The sequence below is a fragment of the Castor canadensis genome, chromosome 2 (assembly GCF_047511655.1).
Source record: "Castor canadensis chromosome 2, mCasCan1.hap1v2, whole genome shotgun sequence".
NCBI classification, from domain to species: domain Eukaryota; kingdom Metazoa; phylum Chordata; class Mammalia; order Rodentia; family Castoridae; genus Castor; species Castor canadensis.
The window spans coordinates 25953591-25970884 of record NC_133387.1 but is presented as its reverse complement, the minus strand read 5'-3'; the positions used below and the strand labels follow the sequence as shown (position 1 = coordinate 25970884).

General features: G+C 41.2%; 2 protein-coding genes across 2 annotated transcripts in view; one reads left to right on the top strand and one right to left on the bottom strand.

Moving 5' to 3' along the window:
* Positions 1-17294, top strand: part of Snd1 (staphylococcal nuclease and tudor domain containing 1) — a 436904-nt gene that overhangs the window by 296172 nt on the left and 123438 nt on the right. The window lies entirely within an intron of this gene.
* LOC109701615 (large ribosomal subunit protein eL39-like) lies at positions 5578-5910 on the bottom strand. Its single transcript, XM_074063872.1, has one exon. It carries the CDS (start codon positions 5879-5881, stop codon positions 5603-5605), a length of 279 nt encoding a protein of 92 aa, XP_073919973.1. The 5' UTR covers positions 5882-5910; the 3' UTR covers positions 5578-5602.

Here is a 17294-nt window from a genome sequence, read left to right as displayed (position 1 = left end):
AATTATTCAGCTGCTTTACTAATAAAAGACCAAGCAACTTACCTAGTCCTAGTGATACTTAAGTAGTTTGAAGAGAGCAGGTTGGAAGGACAGAATATCTGCTAGTCATCTGGGAGCCCTCCTTTCTAATTTGGAGATGAGAGGGTTAAACAGATTGCCACAGTAGCAGAGTTTTGAGAGAACACATAAAACTGGTGTGGAACCATGTGGGCTACAGGGAACTGTCGCATCTCCTGCACCTTCCACAGAGTGGCATGATTATTACACATCCTAGAAGACCCAAACTTTAATCATCTGAAGGGTTTCTCCTCCCTAATAATTCTTAAACCTTTTTATTTTGATATAATTTCAAATTTTAAGAAAACTTTAAAAATAGCACAGACATCTTCCATTTGCTCTTTATTGAGTTGTTAATATACTGCCCCATTTGCTGTCTCTGGTTTTAAGATCAGAAGATTTTGACTAGATTGCCACTTACATCCATAAAAGAAATGGGAAAATACGTTTTTCTGTGGTCTACATTTCATGTGGACACCGTACTTGTCCCAATAGCAGCCGTGATATTGCCCCAGTTTGGAAGGTAAGCTATGGCAATTGTTCATCCTGGCTTTTGCAGGGAAACTACTTCTTCAAGCTCCAATTTCAGGCTAAGTCTGAGGCCACTGGATCTCAAGGTGATGGCTAAAAAGTATGAATGACAGCTAGTATCCCAGGATGCTGGACCAGTTGTCTCATATTTCATGGCATAACCTATTAAAAGGATACCTTTTGATATCTTTTTTCTTTCAATTTTGCATGCTGTTGTCATATTTGCTCTTCGTGGTCCACTTTGTGTCACGTCTTCCAGAATTTTCACTGAAATGAATACCACATTGGTGTGTGTACTTGTCCTCATTGATAATGTCTTTCAATTTCACTAAACTATGTTTTCTCTTTCTTAGTGAATGATCTTGATTTTATACCAGCAAGAATTGCCACAATAATGATACAACCATTGATAGAGATGAGTTGGAAATATTTTAAAGAACAATTGGTAGCAGAAAGTTCAGTGGAAGACTCTTTCTTGTCCAGACTCTGCTGCTTCCTAGTGATCTTAAAAACATCTGTACCAGCTTCTCTGATTCTCATTGTCTGCACTTTTGTAGACTCTACCCCTCAAATCATTAAGTGCAGGTTATTGTCCTAGCTGTGTCACTTTGGATTATATTAAATGGTAGCTGATGTTCTCTCAAGGCCATGATCTTATGAACTCTTCTCCTTACTCTTACATTTTGAGTTTGAAATCAAGTCAGCTGATCAGTAAATTCAGTTGATTAAATTTTCGCCCTGGCATAAATGTAATCTGTTTGAGTAGGAGATGACAGCTCCGAAGACAGCCTGTGTCTCCCCTGGGTTCATCAGATAAACACTCTAATTGGATGACAGAGCTCAGTTTTAAAGTATCCTGAGCTCAAAGGTGAGCTAGCCATAGGCTAGTGCTAATGCCATTGATCAGTTCTCAGAAGAGCAATTAGGACCCTAATGAGATGAGGACCATGAGCTTCTGGGATGGCACCAGAGAAAAGTTGAGAAGCTGTGTTGAACTGTCTTACTAGCATTTGGGTGGTGGGCTGCTTGTTTGAGGTATAATCTTTGCTCGCGTCTCCCAGATGTTCATGCCAGACCTGGGCCCCTCCAAAGCCCAACCCTCTTATGTTCTCAGGTCCCTGCTTACTAGGATTATAGATTTGTTGTGCTTTATTTGGGTTTTATTTTCCTTTGCCAGGTGCCCATTTTTAAGTCTACAGATTTAAACACATGATCTGAGAAACACATAAGCTTAAATTTCTGATAGAATGCTAGCTCGCCCACTTCACATATGTAGTATATTAAGGGTTCGCCTTTAGTGACAGCCCAATTACTAATTGCCAATACCATTGTGTACGCCGTGGGACTGTTAACAGTTGCCATGAGAACCTTAACTTTTACATTCCCTGACTCATTTTACATGAACAATGCAAATGTGAAGAGATTTGAAACAGAGGGATGGGAAGACTGGGAGCTAGCAAATAAATGAAACACTGTTTTCGCTGAAATCACTTTGAATGGTAAATTCTCAGCGCTCATTCAGTTTTTCCACCTGGCTTGCTCACTTATACCCTCATACAAGTTTGTTTCCTCTAAATCCTTAAGAAAGAAGTAAAATAGCTTGACCTTTATTTGCATGGAACATAAAAGCAGTTCAGGTTCAATACTTAGCAGGGAGATTGCTTTTAATGAGCCAAGTTTAAAGGAGGTGGATTTTAATCTGGTAGTGTTTAGAAGGAGATGAGATGTGCATACACAGCAAGAAAGGAAGTTTGCAGCTTTAACTATTACATTCAAAACTGAATCACTCTCCCAGCAGCATTGAAGAACAACCAAAAAAAAAAAAAAAAACTGTGTAGGTTTCTTTTTTGTTGTTTTGTTGGGGGTGGGGGGGCAAAAAGGCATTTCATCCACAGCAGTGCCCGTATGTGGAATCTTGAATTAGAAAAACACCCTTTCCTTAGCAGATAAAAAGTCATCTTGTACTTGTTTTGAACTTGGTCTAAGAAAGCAATTCCTGTTCCAAACCCAATATGTTCCCTGTCTTCCATCCTCCCTCACCACTCAGGACTGGGCCGCAGCACGGGGTTAAGTTCAGGTTAGATCCTCCAAAGGAGGAAAAGGTGCTTTCCTCAGCCTTTGTTAGCGATAATGCCAGCTGTGTTTAGTATTCTATTGCTCTGGTTTTTTCTGTCCCTTGTTATTTGAAAGGCCCCCTTTTATGCTGAATAGAAGATTAAATGGCTCTCTCCCCGCACTCCCCCCCACCCCCCGCCCCATGCCCCACAAACACACCCTTTCCCTCTTAGTGCTTCTCTTGGAGCTGTGCTTGAAAGACAATTGGAATGGAATGATGAGGTCAAATTTTTTTGTTGTGGTAGTACTGGCGTTTGAACTTGGGCCTCCCACTTGCTAGGAGGATGATTCCCACTTGAGCCATGTCTCCACCACTTTTTGTTTTAGTTATTTTTCCAATAGGCTCTCATTTTTGCCTGGGCTAGACCACCATCCTACTGTGTTTGTCTCCCACATAGCTGCGATGACAGGTGTACACCACGCCCAGCTTATTGGTTGAAATGAGAGTCTCTCTAACCTTTTGCCAGAGCTGGCCCAGAATTGCATTCCTTCCCATCTCTACCTCCCCAGTAACTGGGATTACAGATGTGAACTCCTGGCTGTGAAGTAGAACTTGACTTGTACTTTGGAGCAGAAGCTTCAGAGGAACTACAGTCACAGGTCTCCCAGTGAGTTATAGGGCCCTAATGAGCTCCAGGGTGGAGTTTCTCAAACTTGTCTACAACGTGAGTCTAGAGAAGGGCATTGCAAATGAGTTTCCAGTGATGTTGATGCTGGCAGTTCACAGAGCACTTGAGTAGAAATGGTCTTAGACTTCACCTTCCTGGCTGTTTTCTTCCTCTAGTTTTGGAATTATGACATATCCATTGCATACACAAAGCCTTAGTAGCTGAGAGAACAGGTTTTGGAGCCATTCCCCACCTAGTCTGAGTTTACACTTTACCATTTGCTAGCTATGTGAAACCCTCAGTGTCCATACTAAAGAAGTGGAGACGAAGTAATGATGTGATCAACAAATCATCCCTATGAGATGTCTCTTAACCAGTGATTCTGGCAAAATGCTAGATGGAACCTTTTGAGCCAGAACTTGATGTATGAATTGAATCCTGTACACATGAATGACATCTTTGAGAAGGCCTCAGCCTTTGACATTTTAGGCATGTCTTTTAACCAGCACTGTATTTGGCTTTCCTTCCATCTACAAAATGAAACCAGTCTTACTGTTAATTTCTCTTCCTCCTGCCCAGAATAGTTATTTGTACAGAGGTCCAGGGCTCTTAGTGATACATCCAAGCTGGCCTATCATTATGGCCACATCTTGCTGAGCTGTGATTGATATTTCCTGCCTTTAGGCCTGCAGTCAGGTTGTCTGTATGGTAAAGCAGAATGTGACAATTAGCCTGCCACCCAAAAGGGTGAGCAGGCCATGTTGTCCGCAGCAATGGTAATTGCTAATTAAATTTCAGATGCATATAAGATTACAGACTCATAAAAAAAATCTGAACCTCACACCATTAGAATAGCTATTATCAAAGAAAAAAGATAGTAAACATCAGTACAGTTCTGGAGAAATTAGAGCCCTTGTGAACTGTTGGTGACATTTTAAAATGGTACAACAACTGCAGAGAACAGTATGGAGATACTGTTTTAAAAATAGAAGTATACCATATGATCCAGCAGTTCTGCCCAAAGGAAATGAACTATCCTATCTTCACTCCTGTGTTCACTGTAGTGCAGATATTGAAACAACCTAAATGTCCATCCAGGGATGGATGAATAAAGAAAATGAGGTACATACATGCAATGGAATGCTCTTTTAGCCTTTTTAAAAAGGCAGGAAATCCTGTCATTAGCAACAAGTGGGTGACACTACAGGTCATTATGCTAGGTAAAATAAGCCAGTCAAAGGAGGACAAATACTGCATGATTCCCCTGGTAAGAGGTAGGTAAAGTAGTCAAACTCATAAAAACACAGTAGAAGGAGTGGTGATTGCCAAGGGCTGGAAGAAATGAGAAACAGAGAGTTGCCTTCAATGATTCCAAAGTTCCAGTTATACAAGATGAATCAAGTTTTAGAGATCTGCTGTACAATATTGTGCCTATCATTAGCAATACTGTATTGTACATTTCAGAATGTATTAAGAGGATAGATCTCCTGTCAAATATGCTGGCACAAGCCTATAATCCCATCACTTGGAAGCTTGAGGCAGGAGGATCACAAGTTCAAAGCCAGCGTGGGCTACATAGCAAGACCTTGTCTTATAAATTAACAAAGGAAAAAGGGGGGAAATGTTACTTCTGAAAAGGAATTCCTTCTAGGACAGAAAACTAATTTGTTTTTAACAGAATCTGGTGGTTAGATGATATTCTAAGTGGTTGAAGAATGTTTCTGACATCAGGGCCTTTTATAAATCCTCATCCCTGCTCCCCTAAGGAGATAAGTATGGGAGCTTCAGTGTCTTGTATCACTGAAAAAGCAAAAGGGTGGTGGTACATACCTGTGATCCCAGCTACTTAGGAGGTATTTATAGGAAGATTGCAGTTTGCGTCTAGACCTGGAGAAAGTTGTTGAGACCCTGCCTCAAAAACAAGCAGGGCATAGTGGCACACACCTGTGGTCCCAGTTATTCAAGAGGTGAAGAATCTTGGTCCAAGGCTACCCCAGGAAAAAGCGCAAGATCATATCTGAAAAACAAACTAAAAAAGGAAAAGGACTGGGAACAGGGCTTAAGTGGCAGAGCTCTTGCCTAGCAAGCTCAACACTGAATTCAAACTCCAGTCCCACCAAAAAAACCAAAATGGCTACTTTCTCTAGCCTGCGATCCTTTATTTCTTTTTCTAATCCTATTTAAGCCTGCAAGTTGGAAAACCTACAATCAAGGAACTAGCTCCTGTTCATCCTTCCATTTTCAGTTTATTTATTTTTTTTAGCAGTTCAAAAGGTTTCACATATTTATTACTACACCATCCTTAAGGTAATCAAAGAATTCCAATTTAAAACACCCAACTGTCCAGGCAGTGTGACATGCCAGCTTGATGCCAAGATGATCGCCAACCACAGAAGAGCATCTCTCACAATTCCGTACAGACCCAGCTTGGTTCTCCTCCAGTGTCTCCTCTTAGAGTTGTACCTGATTTTGTTACCAGTTTTCATATGAATCCATTGGGGAATGGGACGATTTTGGTTTTGTTTCTTGGCCAGGAATCGCTTGATTCTGAAAGTCTTATGAGAAGACATAGTAAGAAGCTTGGCCTAACGCACACACCATGATGGTGGACGAAAGCAGAAGAGCCCATTTTCAGTTTAAACACCACTTTCTCCCAGAAGATTCTGCCAATTCCTAAGGAATAATAACCCATCCCGCACCGTGTCTGTTCCCAGAGTTCCCTATAATTCTCCTGCGTTACTTGCATTTCTTATTTGGCATGGGCCTTTCTCTAGACAAACTCCAAGCTCTCTCTGTATTGGTTGTATATCACCCCAAGTTTCTCCATAATTATATGCCAAATAAGTGGAAATTTCACCAGCTGTTTGGGGGGTTTTTTTTGGGGGGGGGGTGAGAGGGATTGCTTGTTTGGTTGATTTTGAGACAAAGTCTCACTGTGTACCCCAGGTTGGTCTTGAACTCTTGTTCCTTCTGCCTCAGCCTCTCAAGTGCTAGGATTACAGGTGAGTAACACTAAATCTGTTTCACCTACTTTTTCAGTAGAAAATAGGGAACAAGAAAATCTGAACATTCTTACCTAAGTTCACTGCTTAGCAGCTTTTAGTCCTAATTTCTATTGGATATCTTTTCTAAGACACAAGGATTTTTGTTCTGTACTCATATTTGTAGTACCAACATGCATTTCTAAAAGTCTCAGGAGAGTCCATTCTACCTCAAGGAATGAAGACTGCACAAAAATTGAGATCATCACTTATTTCCAAAGGGCAGGCAAGAGCCACACGGGGTGCAAATTGATGGGACCAGCTTGGGAACAGGAGCAAGCAAACTTCTCTGAGAAACTATTAGCTTTAGGCGGACAATTAAGAACTCTTAACTTTCTTGGATTTTTTCAGACCCTATGGTCTTAACAGCCTCTGGAGATTACTGAGCAGATCTGTCAGCCACTGAGGAAAGCAGCTGTGTTACATTTTTATGGCTGTTTTCTATAGCTTTCTGTGCTAGTAACTCATTTTTGACATGACAGTTTACAACAATGTAGATGTTTTCTGAAGTTGCTTATCAAAATTGAAAGTGTCAGATACCCAATATTTTGAGGCCAATAATTAGCTTGAACATTTTTACTTATGTAGATAGATGCCTGTAAAACACCTTTTCTTTATTAACAGACACTTGACCATTTCTCCTAGACTGGGTGACTGTCGTATACATAAGAAAAACAAGCTGGTAGTAGAGAATGCAGCTGGGGTGAGGTTTGGTCTCCCTTGCCTGCCACTGAGGTCTTCTACTGGACGCAGAGGCCTTGTGTTGAGGGGTCCTCTTTGTTCATGCAGTTTGCACCCTTTTCTTTCAGTAATTCTCTTCCAGTTCTTCTTAGTTTAGATTTTTTTTCCCGCTTAAGTATCCTATTTATTCTTACTTTTCTTGCCCTCAACTTGTTTTCCTCCCCAGTCCTCTAATTGGAAACCTGCACAGATGGGAAGTAAACTTTAATTTTTGCAGTGCTAGAGATAGAATCCATGACCTTGTGCATGCGTGACACACCTCTGCCAATGAGTTAAACCTCCCAGAAGTAACTGCTTTTTGTTTGTGGACTGAACCAGTCTTGGGGGCTTGGGTGTTTGCATGGATTTCTCATTTAATCTCTTAACTCATTGTGCCCTTAGTTAATTTACTGTCATGGTACTAATTGGGCAGTAAAAGAAATGTCAGGTGAAAAGGAAAAGCACTTTTGATAAAATGAACTTTTTCCTTACGTATTCCATCTGCAAATTCTTTTCCCTTAGATTTGACACTATTGGAAAACAAGTCTTGTTAATTTTCATTTATTCAGGAGCTGTTTATTCAACTTGGCAATTTTCACTTCCTTCTCTGGTCTCTCCTGCTGCTACTCTTATCTTAGCCTTTTCGCTGTTCCTCCTCTACCATTGGGAAGGAGATGGGAAGGAAAGAAAATTTAAACAATAAATATAGCTGTTTGCTTTTTAATTTCATCAGTCAGTAACTGTGAGGTAATTTAAATTTTTAGGATGGGCAACATTTAGATTTGGGAGAGAATACTGGCTTATATAAGAAATGTTTCTGTTTGGGCTGGAAGTGAAGCCCAGTTGGTAGAGTGAAGGCTTAGCATGTATGAGGCTCTGCATTCAACCCTCAGCACCAAAAATTTTTTAAATATATAAATTTTAAAATAAAAAGATAGTTTTAGCCTGTCATAGTGGTATATACCTGTAATTCCAGCACATGGGTGGCTGAGACAGGAAGGTCACAAGTTCAAGACCAGCCTGGACTAAATAGCAAGATCCTGTCTCAAAAAAGATAATTTCAGAAAGGGGCTAGGCAAGTGCCCCTCAGTAACATGAGCTCAACAGAGCCTACCTTCCTCTGCCTTCCTTCAGCAAATATTCATTGATGGTACACTGTCCTGGAGAACAATGAACAAGACAACACCTTCAGTAAGGTAACAGTGGAGTTTGTATGTACTGAAGATCTTGTCTGTGGACATAATGCAGAGTGTAAGCTTCCTGACAGTGGGAGGCTTTGGTGGTACCAGCTCAGGGAAGATGGTGAGTGCCTCCTCATTTATGCCTGATCATGCTTTTCCATGCTTAAGTATGGCTCTGCAGTTCTGTTTAAGCAGGACTAACAGACTCAAGGGAGACTGCCTGCTCCTTGGCTCTCTTGTGTCTCCAGCTCTGCACTAAGCAGCCATCTCTTCCCCGGAAGCTCGATCTTCTTCCATGTGACCACACTCCAAGAGCTTTGTATTTGTCTTGGCAGAAGTTAGGATCTGGAGAGCAATATTTCTTGTGGATTAATTGCCAAAGTAATTATATTGTAAAAATAATATGCATGATTGATACTTAATATATCCCTCTCCAGGGAGCTGGAGAGCTTTATTGGTTTGGAGAGATGAGCCAGTTCCTTGTTTAGGAGCAGAACTTGGTATGAAAAACGAAAGTGATGGCCTAGAACTAACAGCAAGAAGCAAGTGACACGAAGTAGATAAAGTACAGCCACCATAACTATATAGGGTGTTCCACCAAGAAGTGTCCCACCAGGGGAATATAGACTAGTACAACCACTCTGGAAAAACTTTGGAGGCTACTTAAAAAGCTGGACATCGATCTACCATTTGATCCAGCAATACCACTCTTGGGGATATACCCAAAAGACTGTTACTCCAGAGGCACCTGCACATCCATGTTTATTGTGGCACTATTCACAATAGCCAAGTTATGGAAACAGCCAAGATGCCCCACCACTGACGAATGGATTAAGAAAATGTGGTATCTATACACAATGGAATTTTATGCAGCCATGAAGAAGAACAAAATGTTATCATTCGCTGGTAAATGGATGGAATTGGAGAACATCATTCTGAGTGAGGTTAGCCTGGCCCAAAAGACCAAAAATCGTATGTTCTCCCTCATATGTGGACATTAGATCAAGGGCAAACACAACAAGGGGATTGGACTATGAGCACATGACAAAAGCGAGAGCACACAAGGGAGGAGTGAGGATAGGTAAGACACCTAAAAAACTAGCTAGCATTTGTTGCCCTTAACGCAGAGAAACTAAAGCAGATACCTTAAAGCAACTGAGGCCAATAGGAAAAGGGGAACAGGTACTAGAGAAAAGGTTAGATCAAAAAGAATTAACCTAGAAGGTAACACCCACGCACAGGAAATCAATGTGAGTCAATGCCCTGTATAGCTATCCTTATCTCAACTAGTAAAAATCCTTGTTCCTTCCTATTATTGCTTATACTCTCTCTACAACAAAATTAGAAATAAGGGCAAAATAGTTTCTGCTGGGTATTGAGGGGGGGGAGAGGGAGGGGGCGGAGTGGGTGGTAAGGGAGGGGGTGGGGGCAGGGGGTAGAAATGAACCAAGCCTTGTATGCACATATGAATAATAAAAGAAAAATGAAAAAAAAAAAGTGTCCCACCAGTCACACCTTAAGAAAGTACAAATCTTGGGCTGGGCACCATGGCTTACATCTATAATTCCAACTCATCATAAGGTGGAGATTGGGAGGATTGCAGTTCAAGCCAGCCAAGGCAAAAAATTAGTGAGACCGCCCCATCTCAATAAGCAAGCCAGGTGTTGCAATGTACATGACTATAATCCCAGCTACTCAGGAGGCATAGGTAGGAGGATTGTAACCCAAGATCAAGTCTCTAGGCAAAAGCAAGACCTTATCTGGAAAAATTAATAATAAAACAGCTAAAGCAGAAACTGCTGGGGGCATGGCTCAAGTGATGGAGTGATTGCTTCTAAGTGCAAAGCCCTGAGTTCAAACTCCAGTGCAGTACCACACACATCAAAAAAAAAAAAAAAAAAGAAAGAAAGAACGAAAGAAATTGCAACTCTCTAGGAGGTGCCCGGAGCCAAAGTGGGTGAACAGACAGTGTGTCCTCTTGCAGGATCCTCTTGTTCAGAATGAGTCTCCCTAGAGAGAAAGGAGAATGTCCTCCCTGACGGGCAGTACTGTCACTAGTAGAGCACACTGTGGCAGCTCAGTAAAATCTCCCCTCCTTTCTATGCAAGCCAACCGCATGTAGCCTGTCCGTGTGGGCGGCGGCCACAGAAGGAGAATGCCTTATTTATTTTGGGTCCATGAGCTTGCGTAATGTGTCTGTTTAACACCCTCCTAAAAGCGCTTTAAAGCACATGAGCAAGTAACGAAGCCCACTAAATCCTGCCTCTTCTGGGCACAGTGGGCTGTTTCAGGTTGTTCCCACCGCCATGTATTTATGGACAGTGGCTGGAGTTATGACATTTATCTCTGTTGCTTAGGGCACTGATTTATATCTGCGTGAATCTCCCTTAAAGAGCTGCACCTTATCTTGAGAGAGAAGTATGAGAGTGCTCTTATAACTCATCCTGCCCATACCCAGACTGTTAGTGTGCGAGGCCACTTTATCCCCTTACTGGGGACTCATGGGCAGGGAGGGGACACAGGGTTATACATACAACAGTGAGTGACTGGTGGTAAAATTATGTAGGATTTCAAACAGGAGGGAGCAAAAAGTATATTTCCTCATAGTCTCCTTGGGTTGCCATGTTTGACCTGCCTCCTGTGAATCCATGGAATCAACTTTCTCCAATCCTCCCCAGTCAGGATTCCCAAAATCCTAACTAGTCTTCCTGCTTCTGTCCAGGACTCTTCTGCTCTGTCTTCCTTGTACAAGGAATACCATTCGGAAGTTCCGAATGACTGCTCATGTCATTCTACTGCATAGACATTCTCAGCCATTCTTTGGTCTTCAAAATAAGCAGTCATGGCATCCTGTGAACTACATCTTGTTTGCTGTGCTACTTTCACTGCCTATACCCCTCTCACCAGGCCATCTTCCTGAGCAGAGGCACTGGCAGAGTCCAGAACCAGCTGTGCTGACCTCAGGGATATCACATACTCTGCTGTCTCTGCAGTTTCCTTCTCTCCTTTCATTATCACCCCCAAGACCCTGGCATAGGTATGTGTTCCCAAACCACAATTTAGGACAGATTATCTCTTTATTGACCCAGCAATGCATATGTGTTCATTGGTGATCATGTATCTATTTTTTGGCCACTGTCCTCCTTTGTTTATTTTGCTGTACATCAGTTACCATCTTCTACCACATTGTGTAATTTGTTTATTATCATTTTCCCCTCCTCAGCATGTACGGTCCATGGAAGGAGGATTCTTGTTTCTGTTATTCCATGCCATATCCTCTGCACCTCAAGCATTGCCCAGTTCATCATGGACTTTTAACTCTTTGAGGATTTATAGAAACCTACCATTCACTAAACTGCTCTCCAGTATTCTGTGGTCAGTGGAACAGCAGATTTAAATTACATGATCCTGTAATTCTTTCCCTAGCTGTCCTCCAAAATAAGTCCAAGTGTAGTTTTACTTCAAAGGTATCTCTCCATGTTGTCCCTATTGTTTCTGAGTCAGGGGAACAGAGAAATGACAGTGTTAAAGCCATGTTGTCATTCAGTGCACCCAGAAAGTAGGGCTTGGTACTTGGTAATTCATTAACTCATTTCCTCTCCTGCAGAGGAAATTCATTTCAACCCTTTGAATTGAAGCTAATTCCCTTGTCTTGTACTTCAGATGCCCCACTTTGATCCTTTGATTCAAAACATGACCTCATTAGTTGGTTTCTGACCACTGTGTTTCTTGGAGGCTATTGTTTCTTTTCCACTTGGACCTTAATAGCACCAAGGTGTAGGCATGTTCTTGGCAGTCTTGACAATGCAACAGAGGTTCTGGGTCTTCCAGAACAGGGTTTCTTAGGAATTGTGTGATGATGACACTACTGATTGCAGCTAATGGTGTTCTTCCGATCACCAGGATGGGGTCAGTGTTGAAGATAGGGGGCGTAAACATATAAGGAAAACCGTGTAGACTAAAAAAGACATTAGAGTGTCCTGGAAGACCAGAAGCAAAAGGCCCACCCAGACTCAAGATTCATTCCTGTCAAATTGCACTGGTCCTTGCCACCCAGCAATTTAGGACAAAACTCTTCTGAATTGCTTTAGTAAACACTTAATGATTACCAGTGCTGTTACATGCTTTATAGTAAATGATCTGACTTGATACACATAGCATTTCATTTTAACTTTTATTCCTAATTTACTGCTGGGGAAACTCAGCCCAGCACCCCTGGAATTATTCCCTGGTGCCTATGTGTATGGCACCCCTGGAATTATTCAGGCTTGTACTGCACAGTCACACATGATGGCCTAAATCGTGAACTAGGATGAACACTGGCCACATTACTCACTCTACCTTTGAATGCCAGGTTATAATGCTGTACTTCAGGCTCTCCATAGAAGTCCAAGCTTCTGTGTGAAGGTATGTGAAGCCCTTGGATAAATGTGACATATCTTCTTCTCCTGATGCTTTGACCTCATTTCCATCCATGTTTCTGTGTTCATAGTATCTGCTCATTCCCTGGAGCTCTTATCTGCTGTGTTTGGAAAGAGGCAAGTGGGGCTTTCCCTGTCAGCAGCTGCCTCTTGCCTTCCCCTGTGCCTTTGTAGTATTCCTAAGTAGGAGAGAACTACAGAAATGCAGACCACTATACAGCATATTAAGGACATTGGGTATGAGTACAGAGACTCCTCTGCCTCTGAATTCTCTGCATTCATAGAAAATAGGGCCTGAGATGAGAGTTGGACATGCAGGGGATATGAGAGAGTAGGTGCAGCCTCCTAGCCTGTTCACTGATTGCTACTCTTACTACAGTTATAAGGCACTGTTCAATTAGCCAATTAATAAAAATGAATATGCCATCAGAAGCTACATTTGTGTGGGGCTTTTTGTTGCTGTTGTTTAATTGGCTAATTTAACACCAACCTATGATGGTAGTGCTGGTAATAACACCAGCCCACGAGTTCAGGAGAAGGTGGGGCAGTTCCCTCCAGAGCTTTCCCAGGCATTACTATGTGCCCTTATGTTTTCACTGTGTGAGAAAGTAGGATAAACAATAGCTAGATAACTGTTGGTGTTGGCCCATAGGACTCTGCAGCATGCTCACCAGATCTGCATAGGTCCTGGGGATGCCACTTTGGAGTTTTCCTTACATTTCTATCCAAATTTCCATACATGGAGCTGTCTATGTATTTCTTCACCCCGAATGCTATTCTAACAATGGCTTTCCATTTCAAGGCATAGTACTCTTGCCTGTCTCCCCTCCCTGTGTTTTCTTTCACTTACTTCATCTCCTTCTCCCACTGACTGTGGGTCACTGCACACTCTTCTCCTGGATATACTCCATGATTCTGTCCTTCCTCTCATTAAGACCTTTAATTGGATGCTAACTTCTCCATCAGGTCCTCCCTGGCCTTCCTGTATAAAATTGCAGTCACCTATCAACTCCCCACCATGTTTAATCCAGTCGCCATCCTTACCCCCAGCACTGCCAGACTCTAACACAGTCCAAATGCTACTTGTTTGTCCAGTTCTCTGTGCCAGGATGTTAAATTCCAAGAAAGCAAGGATTCTGTCTGTTTTCTTCCTTGCTTTATGTATATCTCCAGCACATAGAACAATGCTCAGCACATAGTAGACACTTGATAAATACTTGCTGAATGAATGAATTCTAGTTAGTAGTCCTGTGGTATGGAAATCTGGGCAAGTATGTCAGGAGTGTAGGCTTTCATTTCATTTTTAGTTCTTTATAAACATCAAACAACAAAAGAGTCCATTCATGTTATGTCCTTCCCCATCTCTCATCTCTTGCCCCTACTCATTTGTCTGTTCTCACCCAGATGAAGAAGGAAGTAGAAACAGATTTTCTGTCCTCTCTGTGGTCCATTTGTCCTCTGGAGCTAATTGAATGGGATGATGGATAAAGCCCAGTAATATCTCTGACTCTATCACTTGTTTTCTGAGCCCACTTGACAGTACCTGGGCTAATACAATCATTGCTGACACAAACACCTATTTTTCTCAAGTTCCTAAAACAGGTTCTCATTGTTGATTTCCTTGTTATACTGGGGATCTTGTCAGCGTCCTAAAAGTGTATTATGTGGAACTGCCAACATTGGCATACTGATCCCTACTCAACATAGTGGCACCCACCATTGCAATAGTCATAAGTGACCATACACACACACACACACACACACACACCAAACACACACACACAGACATTTTCTAACGCCCTTAGGAGGATGGCACTGCTTCTCTGTTAGAAGCACTCATGTAGTTGAATATAGAAAATGTCTCATCACAGTTACCTAGAAAGGGGTGAGGTGCACAGTTTTTTGGGGGAACATTAAGGCCCCAGCTGAGGTTAGGGAAGAATAATGAAGTCCAGTCAGCCTGCTTATATGACATTTTTCCCATTCAGCTATGTTCTAAAGTCTGGGGCATCAGAAGACATTAAGTCCATTCACCATGATCCTTCTGTTTTGATCTGTGGAGAAAAGTGGACCATGTTGCCATCTATGTTTAGGTCTTCTCTGAGTGATACTTTAGGAGGGAGATTAGGCCATACTCTGAGAGCCTTTAAGGGATTAAATCAGATGATGAAGTGACTGGAGTGAAAACTCAGCTTCTGTGAGATTCAACACTTATGTGCCAGCTGCCCAAGAACATCCTGGAATGAAGCTTAGGGGAATCCCAAAGGAAGTTAGGTGTTGGGAGGAGAATTTTCTAGTGCCAACTGTATCCTTTCCTTCCCAGCTGGACTTGGGACACATAGGCAAGTTTGTGGCAGAAGGTGCCTCAAATCCTTAAAATGTCACCATTCTACCTTACTGGCAAGAGAGGGCAGTCATTAAGTGCATCCATATCATCTTGAACTATGGAATCTACTGATGAGGACCCACTGTAGGTTTTTCCACATTCATAGCATTTTATCCAGATGGCTTATTAAATTTGTAGATAATATAAAACATATATACATGCCTACTTTACACAGTTAAAGCCACTTGGTTAATATAATGAGATAAAATTGTAATACACAATGTTCCTCCCTTATCCATGAGAGATATGTTCTAGGACCCTAATAGCTGTCACAAATGACAGTAATACCAAACCCCATATATACCATGGTTGGTTGTTTTTCCTTTATATAAGTTCCTGTGATAAAGTTCAGTTTACAAATTAGACATAATATGAGATTAATAACAATAACAATAAAATAGGGTATTACAACAATATACTGACATAAAAGTTATGTGAAAGCCATCTGTGTGTGTCAACTGTACTTTATTCTTTTCAATTAAATAAAGCACTTCATAGCATCTCTTTGAAATACCTGAGTTGCCAACATCAATATTCTTGCCTTTGGGGGCCGTTATTAAGTAAAATGAGGCTCACTTAAATACAAGCATTGCAACACCATGATGGCTGCTAAGTGACTAACAAGCAGGACTATGTGAGATTTCCTCATAATGGCATGTAGTTTAAAACTTAATGAATTGCTTATTTTTGGAATTTTCCATTTAATATTTTTGGCCTATAGTGGACTGTGGATAACTGAAACTGTCAAAAACAAAATTGTGAATAAGTAGGGAGCAATGTTACCAAAGTATATTTCTGAAATAATCGATGACAGATTTTTTTTTCATATAGTAACTACAAATGGTGTTTACTTAACATTTTGTTTACCAATGAAGTTATATGATAGTGAGATCTAGATTTGGGCATCTTCATTTGGAGTCACTTGAAAAGCAAACTGAAACTCAAGAATAGAAGAAACTTTAGGGTGATAGAAAAACAAAATTAAATTCTTGATTGAGTGTTTGCTACTGTAAAAACCATGTGCAGAGGCTCTCATTTTCAAGAAAGGAGGGAAGAAAGCAGAACCTAAAACCAAAACAACCAAAATTTGAATACTACTTTTTGCCATGTGAGATTGTCTAATAAGCCTCATTTTCTTCTATTGCCATCATCAGCTTCTGTTTGTTCTGAAGCTTCATTTTTAGTATCTTCATGAGCTTATGAAAGGAAAAAGATTGCCTGGATTGGAACAAGCTTCTCTACCATTTTCTCAACCAGAATAAATTGATGCAAATGCCAGTGTCTGCTTTCTCTCCAGGTCTGGGAGGCCTAGTTGGAAGCAAAGAGGTATATTTTAACAAGCTGGGTAAAAAACAATAGACACCCTCCTCCTACAACAGGGGAGTTGCCTATTGGTAGTAGAATGGCAGCTTACCATTTCCTTTCAGAACTGATAAGCCTGACCATTCCCTGCCCCCATCCTGTGAATGACAATAATTTGACCCTACAGTCATATTAATATACTGCATAACTTGTAGAAATTAGTAATAGTGTTTAAAGGTAGAATGGCTACATTAATGCACATAAGGTAAGCCTTTTCTTATTATTGAAAAGAAAAGGTAATTGCAAAGAGTTCCAACACAAAGCTGAAATACTCTTTGCATAAGAGAGTCTAATGGATTCTCTCACTACTTGGAATTGCTGTGCTAGAAGGAAGATGGGAATGGGAATGAAGACAGTCAAATAAATTAAGCCTTGAAACCCAAATAATGCTGTGTAAGCAAGCTGACTGCAAATCAAACAGAGAAGTGTTTGCTAAAGAATACATGATCTTAGTTGAAGCTAAATGAAACCAGGCTCTTTGTACATATGTGTATATTTCTCTTGACATGTGCAAAGAATTGTTGCATTTCCCTGAGTCTCAGACTTCTGTGACAAAAAATATTGTCCATCCATGAAGAAGAAAATTGAAGACCGTATTTCCCACTAAATGGCAAAGAGTAGTCTTTATCAAGTGCAGGCAAGCCTATTGGCAACAGAATGTAGGATGTGTGTGGTTTTTCTGTTTTCTATCTTTAAGCATCCTCATCTTTCCAGTTGTGTGTGTGTGTGTGTGTGTGTGTGTGTGTGTGTGTGTGTGTGTGTGTGAGTGTGTTTAACATTGTCCCGATTACTGTATTTAAATCCTGGAAGATTAGATCATGATGTGGTTCACAACACCCAGGCCTAATGTATTTTCTCTCTAGCTCCATCCT